Source organism: Sinocyclocheilus rhinocerous, unplaced genomic scaffold (assembly GCF_001515625.1).
Source record: "Sinocyclocheilus rhinocerous isolate Xijiao unplaced genomic scaffold, SAMN03320098_v1.1 scaffold2300, whole genome shotgun sequence".
Lineage (NCBI taxonomy): Eukaryota > Metazoa > Chordata > Actinopteri > Cypriniformes > Cyprinidae > Sinocyclocheilus > Sinocyclocheilus rhinocerous.
In genome coordinates this window covers 217,841-227,917 of record NW_015629642.1, presented here as the reverse complement: position 1 = coordinate 227,917, position 10,077 = coordinate 217,841, and the positions used below count along the sequence as shown (strand labels likewise).

Genomic DNA, 10,077 nt, shown 5'->3' with positions numbered 1-10,077 from the left:
ATTTGGATTAAAACTAAATCGTAAAAATAAAACCATTTATAGGGGCATTCACTATAAACAATTTATTTTCAACCTTAGGCATACACAACTTTCGGGCGAAAGTGAATCTAACAGCCTGTGTGAAATGCGCTAGTCTAAAAATTTGGGTCCAAAAATTATTCAGACCCGAGTCTGGGAAAAAAACTGAAGTTGAGGTTTTCATGAAGCTGGGTGACAGCATGCCCAGGAGACTACAGGCTGTCATTAAGGCTAACGGTTGCCCGACTAAGTATTGATAGTTGTGTAAATACTGTCATACTAACAGCTGTCTGAATAATTTTTGGTTGATTGTAATCTATTACATACCTTTCTATCAAAGTTATCTAACATTATCAAGCTGAATTTGTTCTGACACAGTGTAACTCTGAGTTCTTGTCATATTTTATTACCATTTTCTAAACTATAGCGAATAAACTGTGATAATGTGAGAAATGTTGAAGGTGTCTGAATAAATTTTGGTTTGACTGTATCTATTTGATAAATGAAGTTAACCAACTAACATTATACATACCCTTTTGGTTTCTGTACCCAATATTTAAAAAATGTACAAATGCAATAAAAATATCGGCATCGGTACTCGGTATCGGCAAGTACCAAAAATAGAAGTATCGGTATCGGGCGAGTACTGGAAAAAGTGGTATCGGTGCATCCCTAGTAGAAACTATTAATTTCGACACCCCTACCGTGCGGGGTGTTTTGAGCAATCACTTGCCGCACGATTCAATTCAATTACGATTAAAAGGATATCGGTTTTACTAGAACGATTCTCCATGCATCTTTTCCTTCAACTCTTTTCTTAAAAATAATTACTATATTAATCATATTTTTGTTATTTTATCTTTGTTATTAAAAATAACAAAGATGCAAATAAACAGTAGAACAAATATAAGAAAGATTAAATTAACAGCGCTTTATTCATTTTACAACTAAACAGAATCATTCAAGTAAAGAAAAACAAATAATCAAATGTAAAAAATCACGGCATAGTCTTTAGTGTATTCATTAGTAGTTCAATCAAGAGCACTGATTGATCGCTTTTCTTTTATTGTTTGATTAACATTTATGAGACTGACTAATGCACGGATCTAATATAATGTTACACATCAGATGATTTTTCAACAGTTAACCAAACGTTTACTAAAGACATAATAGATTATGTTTGCGTGAATACTCGCCAAGACAGATATTTTGAAATACTGTAATTCTGTGTGTATGTGTATATTGGGATTGTGCACTGTCTGAGAGGAATCTTTGTGCGCACGCTTTGGATCTGTCAGTCAGCGTGAGCAAGATCCTTTTCCTTATCGCTCTTAGTAACTCTTAACAATCAATCAAGACCCACACTTTATTTTCTCGTTCCTGCATGTTTCTTTCAAAACCGAAACCAAAACGTCAGACGCAAGTGCTTTGCTTAAGATGGACAAATGCAACTTTTTAAAACAAAGAAGGTAGACCTCTCAGAGAATGTACAAATAAAGATCATTTTAGATGTTTAATTACTATGTGGAGCATTGGGATCGCTAGACAAGGGCTTAATGAACTTATTTAGGTGAAAACCTGAAGTTCTACCAAAATTAACATTTTTCACTTGTTTTTCCTGTAGCTCATAATTAGCCCGTGCACATTCCGACTCATTTTACATTTGTTCTACTGAAAACGTGTAGGCTGGTACCTGTCCAGGGTAGTGGGGCATTGCCTGTATGACCTGGTTGTACTGCAGATATGAGGGAGGGTAAGGAGACGCCACCAGAGGAGGTCCTGCTGCTGAAGCTGCAGCCTGGATCATAGGGGGCGCTGAAGAGCTGTGGTCTGGACGAGTCACTACAGAACCGGAGACAAGTAAAGTAACAAAAAGTTTTGTTGTCTGTTGTGGAAGAACAGACGTTCCACTCGTTGATAGCAGAGGAGCGGATCCAGCGAGAGCTTGATGGGGCGACGCGGAATGAAAAAGTTTTTTTTAGGAATCGCGGAAGTAGAGGCGGCGCAACTATAACGACATGTGAATAATCTTGCCCACTGTAAAGCGGTACTGAACTGCAGTGGAAACGCAAACCGTGCCGTGCCTAACCGTGCCGTGCCGTACCGAGCCGAGTCGTACCACGCAGTGGAAAAGCGCCTTATGAGACACTTTCCATGAGTAGAGTGCACACAAGGGCCCGACACTCTTATTTTAAACGTTTTAATTTTATATTAGTAACAATAACTATAATAATAATAAAAATAAACATAAAAAAAAGTTTCAGACCCTTATATTGTTAATAATAACAATAATAATAATAAAAAAATAACCATTAAATAATAAAAAAAAAGAACATAACTTTATTTATATAAATACATTTAAAAATAAACATTAAAATTAAAACTTAATTTTTAATAATAACAATAAAAGTATTTAAAATAAGCCCTCTATTAAAAATTTCATGCCCAGCTGTTTAATAATAATAATAATAATAATAATAATACTAAATAAGAATTAAAAAAGTTTCAGCCCCAATTATTATTATTGTTAATATTTATATAACAACAGCTAAATACAGAAAAGGTCAAAGTTAAAGGGGTCCTATTATGCTTTTTCAACTTTAGTTAGTCTGTAATGTTGCTGTTTGAGCATAAAAAAGATCTGCAAAGTTACAAAGCTCAAAGTCCACTTCAAAAGGAGATATTTTATTTAACAGAAATCACTTTTCAAAAACTACAACGAACGACTCGTTTGGACTACAACGCAAATTTTCCCGGGATTTGTGATATCACAAATATCGACGAATGGGACGAGACCTGGTTGAGCTGCACTAGAGAAGGCAACGAGTGTTATCACTATGTCGGAGGCACGCTAGCTTTCCCAAGGCAGACGAACTTAGAGTAGTTACAATCATCCGGGTTTAAATCGAGCTCAAATTTATTTGATTTTGACGCAATATTTACACTGAAGCTCGCAGGCGGCTATGGTAAGGGGCATGACATTTCCCGACCAGGCGCCGAGTGCTGCCAATCATAACACACACTGTCCCAGCTAACCAATCACAATCCACACTGGCCCAGCTAACCAATCACAGCACATTTCGTATTTCAGAAGGCGGGCTTTCACTTGATACAGGAACTATTCGAGCCGTTAATGCCAGAATGGGGAGAGAGGTGTTGTAAAATAATGTGTTTTTCGAACAAACTAGTATGAGAGCCTGTTCTAGTACACCCCCAAAACAAAATCAAGACTTTGTAAAAGAGCATAATAGGACCCCTTTAAGTTATATCAATTAATATCAATTACAACATTAGTACAACTAATAATGAAACATGTAATTTAAGCATTACCTTTTGTTCTTGCGTACTTCCCTTGACCAACAGTTGTCATGGAATACGGATACATTTGAGGTGCCTTCAAAAAGGAGAGAGGAAGAAAGAGGGAGAGAGAAGAAGAAAAAAATGAAAATACATAACATCCAATTTGCAAACCACTCTATAAAATTCTTGAATTTTGTCCGAAATTATCTATAAGCAGCAGGAATAGAGACCTGTACAGAGTGGCCCTGTATCTGGATGGGCGACATATAGCTCAGGTACGGAGTGTTATAAATGGCTCCCTGGCCTGGCGGGGGCTGCAACACCACCGTGGGGCTGGGTGGAGTTGGTCGTGGCGGGGTCGGAGTGGCCGAGGGCTTCACCTGCAAAGAAGACATGACACATTGGCTTGGCACATTTAACTTTTCAACAGCTGTATAGAGGAAATTAAATAGGGAAAATCAGTGCTCTCACCATGCTGAGAGGAGCCTTGGTGGGGTTAAACTCTTTGGCATTGGGGTTGAGTGTAGATTTCTTCACTTGACTGTGTGGGAAAACATAATGAAATGCATTAATCACCAACAGACTTAATACTAGTAGCTGTCAGATTTGACTTATTTACTAACTAATGTTCTACTCACTCAGCCATGCCCTCTGATCTCTCAGAGGCCTCCGGTTTGCCCTCCTCACTGCCTGGGGTCCTTGCAGGTTGGGGCGTCCCTGATGTTTGCCCTTCTGCAGTTGGATTTTGCATGGCAGTGCCAGACATGGCAGAGGGTGCAGAGATGGATGTGGCTGGTGGAGGGGTGGTGGTTGCCGCCCCCTCTGCATTTGTCTCTCTACTTCTATCCTCTGCTGGAAGCTCCGCAGTCGGAGTTGTGGGCGGGGCTGTTTTAGCTTCTGTTGGAGGGGCGAGGTCTGTTTGTGTGTTGTGGGCGGGGTTTGCTTGAGCAGAGTCCGTGGTCGCAGTTTTGGGGCTGGAAAGGTTGGAGCTAGATGGAAGCTAAAATCAGAAAAGAGAAGAAAAAAAAAAAACACTTATACTATAGTTTCACATTCTGAATTAATTTAAGTTAAAAAAACAAAAAAAAGCTGCCACAATGCTTAAGTGTCCTGGCTCCGAAAATATTTTTTCTTATTTGGAAATTGGACAAAGACAAAAGGTACAACACTGTACTTAATGACTTTAGTGAGTTAAAGAACTACAATCTTATGAAGCACTACAAATAACAATTGAATTAAGAACAATGTTGAAGTATAAATCTATTAATTTTAAGTTGGTGATTATATCTATAGAAACAATATATTTTAAATTTACTGCAACATATACATATATATAAATATTTTGATCGCACTCTAATGGTATTCTTGGGTGACTGCTGTTCCAAGGTTAATTAAAAAAAATAAATACGAGACTAATGACACTCACAATAAAATCATTAGAAAACTTGCGAAGCTCCTCGAGTTGTGATCTCTGTTGGACTGAATGGACTACAAAAAGAGAGCAAAGAACATTTTTAGCTAAATGAGAAGCGCACAGTGAAATTAATGAAAAAGTAATACAACTTCAGAATTACCTTTGCTGCTCTTGCCCTCCTGAGGACTAGCTGGACTCTCCGTCCTTTCCTTCGACAGGATTTCATTCACTGAAATGACAGGAAGAGAGTCAGATTGTTGGATGCATGTACAATTGAACAGAGTGTAACCACTCAAATTTGTAACATCTCACCATCTACAGGGAACAGAGGGGTGGGGCCAGTGGGTTTGGAGGTCATCATAGTAACCGAAGAGGTATCCAAAAAGGTAGGATTAGCCAGAGGAGGGTCCTGGGAAGGAGCATCTGTTTTAGGGGAACGAGAGACTGAAGAGAGAGAGAGAGAGAGAAAGGTAATCATGTTAATTTAAGAGAAAAAAGGGAATGGAGGTTGGAAATACAAACATTTTCAACGAAAAATGTTATTTTTTTTTGCATTTAACTGATCAAAAGGTGACAGACAATTATAATGTTACAAAAGATTTCTATTTCAAATAACTGTTCTTTTGAACTTTACATTCAAAGAAGCCTGAAAAAAAAAAACTATCATGGTTTTCACAAAAATATTAAGCAGCAAAACGTTTTAACATTAAGATATGTTTCTTGAGCACCAAATAAACATTAGTATGATTTCTGAAGGATCATGTGACACTGATAACTGCAGTAATGATGCTGAAAATTCAGCTGTCAATAAATTACATCTTAAAATATATTACAATACAATGCAGTTATTTTAAACTAATAATTTTACAATATTACAGTTTTACTGTACGTTTGATCAAATAAATGCAACCTTTGTGCAAAAATATTATAGACCTCAAACCTTTGAATAATATATAATATTATTATTCAAACAAAAAAAATTACATGTAGGCCTGTGACAAATGGACTTTTTTCCTAACAAATAATCTTAATATTATAACTAAAACAAGTATAATTGAATCACTGCTGAACTGTAAATAAACACTTGAGGGTGTTTTACTAAATTTGCATTTAGGAAGTAACAGCTAAAAGGTTGCATTGTTGCGGTTGATAAATATGTAGTTATTACTAACCCACTGTAAAATATAAAGCGTACAACAATGGACAAGATTAAAGGTTAAAGATGACCCTGGGTTATCAATTTTAAATGTTAAAAAGTCCACAAAGCTTGGTGGAAGGCATGTGTATATTGTGTGCATGTGTGTGTATTTTAACCTGTAGGGGAGGAGTGAGAGTTTGAGGTACGCAGGTTTCTGTTGGTCTGTCCAGGCCTTTGAGACTTAGGTGACATTCTGGATGACACTATAAGAGATTGACGCAATGTTCAACACCATCATAAACATCGAAAATGATGCGTCTCTTGCCCACACAAAACTTACCTCCATTGACAGGCCGGGCCGAGTCTGAGAGAGACTGTGGGTGTGAGAGCGAATGCGGGAGTGTGTGTGGGGAAGGAGGGCTGGAGTGACCCGGCTCTGAGGGGCGGGGCTGCGTAGGGGGGCTGCTCTGTGATTGGTGTGTAGAGTATCCTCTGACAGACAGAGGGCTGCTCCTATCAGTGGGAGGAATGGGCTGACCACTACCAGAGGCGAGAGGTCTAGGCGAGGAGCTTGAGGGGCCAGGTCTATTTGTTCGATTAGGCAGGGTGGATACAGCGCCTCCTCTTTCGGCCCTTCCAGAAACTCCCATTTCTCTCTCCCTTGCCCGCTGGGGTAGAGGAATGTACTTGCCCTCCCTAAAACAAAGATACAGACAGCAATGATGATCAGTATACTAAGGAGAAAGACTACATGAGATAGTGATGGAAAGAAAGACTGCTTCGAACCTGCTCCCAGCACTGGAGAACCCAGGACTATCTCTTCCTCTTTCTCCTCCATCACGGTCTCTGTCCCGAATCACAGCACTGTATTTGTCTTCCTCAGTTCGTCCCTCATCATTCTCCAGCGACACCCTGCTGCGATACTGCGTACTAGCCTCAATCTCATTGGCCAATCGGGCGGCTCGTGCTTCTCGCTGTCTGAAGCCCTCAGAGCTGCCCCGCTCCAGAGGAACCCTAAAAGAGATAGGCAACAGAACATGATATTTACTTGATTTCTTTGAACAGGGTTTCAGCATTTAAAAAAAAAAAAATCTAATTTAAGACCCTTTTTTAAGACCTGTGCATATTCACAGGCGCATACTGAGACTTTAGTAAACGAGGCTTTGTTACGTCATAACTATTTTGAAATGTCAATGGTTCACCGCTAAGTGGCGATCTACGCACTAGAGGCGGTTTAGCCAATCACAACACACTGGGCTAGCTAACCAATCAGAGTTCATCACCTATTTCTGAGGGTGGGGCTTCATAAAAACAGGAAATGATCAGTGCGTTTCTCAGAGAAGGGACAGAGCGGTGTGGAATAAAGGTAAATTATGTGAAAAATGCATTTTTATTATTTTTTTTAACAAAGCATTAACATGTTAGACTGCACCCCATAAACGCAATCAAGCCTAGAAAAAAAAACAGTGAACCATCCCTTTAAGACTTTAAGGAACCATGGGAACCCTGTTTGAAGGACAAGGATTTTCCACTAGGGTTGCAACAACGATAATTTTGATAATCAATTAATCGACTAATCATCGATTATTTCACTGATTAATCAGTAGACTTTGATTATTCAGCTTTTGCAATTAGTTAAAATATTGAGTTATACATATTCTAAAAATAAAGGTAATCACTTCAGCCTTTGAAAATCATATTATGTAATTACAATTATTATACAATTCATTTATACAAACAAATATATTTGGCACACAAAATGAGATGAAAGAGAAACGCTCTCATTCACCATTTAATAAGCTATATGAAAAAGTAACTGAATGACATTATTCTGCCAAACATCTCCTTTTGTAAGCCATATAAATAATAAACAAAATAAAGGTAAGTGATAAGACGTTTTATTTTTGGATAAACTATTTTATTCACAACACAAGCTCTCTTAAAATACTGTATAGGGTTATGATAATCAAAACAGTCCTGAGCTAGATCAAGCTTTGAACTCTACAAACCAAACTTTAACACCACTTTAATAAAAAAAATTTTTTTTCCACTAATAAAAAGACTTTATCATTAGCTAGCTCCACACTGGAGAGCTGCTTTAAAACAGAAAATCAAGTTGTAATTCTTACTAAAAGCGACACTGACTCTGGTTTTCATGTTTAATACTGTAAAGCTGATTGATTTAAGGCTATCTATTGCATAAAGTACTATTTAAATAAACGTGATGTGACTGTACTTTACTGGAATACTGAACTGCAGAGCTCGTGCAAACATCCACATCGCTGTAATCAGATGCGTTTTTAACTGCTGCTTTCACACCACTGTCAGTTTTTGTTGTGTTTATTTCATTATTGAGAGGAAAGCGTGCAGCATATATTTACATATTTAGCCAAACACTGCTTAGCAACTTCAGGTTCGGCTGCGTTTGCGCCATAGACTGAATAAAAACATGGACGTAGTGTCCGTGATGTCACTTGAAGGGCATTTTTGAAGCCTAAAGTAGGCAGAGCCGGTCGTTGCCATCTTGGCAGCGCGTCACTCTCGGATAATCGAAAATGGGCAAAGGCGGGACCTAGCTCTGATCCGTTAACATTGGCGCGGAAAAAATACGCACCACAGACGGAGTGTGTGAACCTGACGTTACGTTTGTATGCCCGCCCGGGGGCGCGGAAAATTGTGCTATAAAGCGATTTAGAAATCACACAAGCTCAAATCGCGATTTTATGACGATTTCGATTAATCGCACAGCCCTAATTCAAAATATGAAGAAATTATATACAAGTGTATAAATAACACTGTTACTAAAAGCCCAAGTCAAAAGCGTCCACTTTCAAGTGTCTGTGATATTCTAGTCTTTAGAAATGACTTGAGTTTATGAGAAGTTTTTGCTCTTTTAGTAAAATAACTGCACACTTCTAACCAGATTTTAATTGGCTCATAACCCCTTAAAGGGGCCTCACATAGGCACAGGGGCTGTTTCGGTACAAATGGGTATATATATATATATATCAGTTAATACAGCCAGATGGCTTTATCTGAACTAGTTTACCTAAATTAGCAAAACAACATCTTTTAAAGCATCTACTCTTTGGCCGTGCCGTATACTCCAGCTGAGGATGTTTGGAAACAGAGGTGCTCTACTAACTTGGGAGTCATTTCAGCTCAACATGGAATTTTTACAAGGTCTCTCAATAAACAATTGCAGGGGCCTTTTCTGCATTTTCACTCCAGCTCCTAAATCCCAAATGGAAAATTCCCAGCCTTTCTGAGTCTAAGTATAGATGTTAGCTGGAGCGGTTCTCGAGTCACTGATTCCAGACTACGGTCTACACTGATGGTGGTTAGGTTTCTGTGGTCGTCTAAATGGCGGAATGATTGATTGAGGGTAGGAAATGATGAATTATCTGTCTGGATGCCTCATTATATCTCTTTCTTTCTTCATCTTTTCACTTGTGTTGTGTCCCTTCTCTCCCTCTCACCTCCCATTTGTATTGGTCTCCTAATGCTTGTGTCCGCTACTCATTCCTCTCTTGTATAGAATTTCCATGATTTAAAGGAATATTTTAACTCAACAAGGCAGTTACAGCTTACATTTTGGTCTGTTCCTCACACAAAGCTTTGTCAGAGGACTTCTTTCATGGTGCTTTGACATTTTGGAAAATTATTTATTTGTAGCTTTCATTCTGTTAATGCATAATCGTCCAGAAAGGTTGCATAGTCATATAGTCATGGGTTTGTTTCTTAATTCACATGCGTATACACTGGAATTGTGTATTTTATTTTAAAGAAATGGATACCTTTATTCAGCATGAATGCATTAAATTGATCAAAAGTTACAGTAAAAACATTTATAATGTTCAAAAAAAAATCTAATAAATGTTCTTTTGAGCATTTCTATTCATCAAAAAAATCCTTAAAAAAAAATATCACAGCTGCCACGAAAAATATTCAGCAGCACAACTGTTTTCAACATTGATAATAATCAGAAATGTTTCTTGAGCAGCAAATCAGCATATTAGAATGATTTCTGAAGATCATGTGACACTGAAGACTGGAGTAATGATGCTGAAAATTCAGCTTTGATCACAGAAATAAATTACATTTTAAAATATATTCAAATAGAAATCAGTTACTTTAAATAGTAATAATATTTCATATTTTTTACAATATTTATCAAATAAATGCAACCTTGGTGAGCAGAAGAGAC

General features: G+C 37.8%; 1 protein-coding gene across 2 annotated transcripts in view; it reads right to left on the bottom strand.

Annotated features, from left to right (window-relative positions):
- Nucleotides 1-10,077, bottom strand: part of LOC107739387 (ataxin-2-like protein) — an 18,402-nt gene that overhangs the window by 5,736 nt on the left and 2,589 nt on the right. Inside the window, exons 7-17 of one of the 2 annotated variants that reach the window (XM_016551488.1) lie at nt 6,657-6,884; nt 6,211-6,566; nt 6,047-6,133; nt 5,045-5,176; nt 4,893-4,961; nt 4,745-4,806; nt 3,957-4,318; nt 3,790-3,859; nt 3,549-3,698; nt 3,349-3,412; nt 1,712-1,860 (exon numbers count right to left, since the gene is read on the bottom strand). In XM_016551488.1, the coding sequence (XP_016406974.1) occupies nt 1,712-1,860; nt 3,349-3,412; nt 3,549-3,698; nt 3,790-3,859; nt 3,957-4,318; nt 4,745-4,806; nt 4,893-4,961; nt 5,045-5,176; nt 6,047-6,133; nt 6,211-6,566; nt 6,657-6,884 (1,729 nt within the window). Of the gene's footprint in view, nt 1-1,711; nt 1,871-3,348; nt 3,413-3,548; nt 3,699-3,789; nt 3,860-3,956; nt 4,319-4,744; nt 4,807-4,892; nt 4,962-5,044; nt 5,177-6,046; nt 6,134-6,210; nt 6,567-6,656; nt 6,885-10,077 lie in introns of both variants that reach the window. The other variant, XM_016551487.1, reaches the window with a different exon arrangement.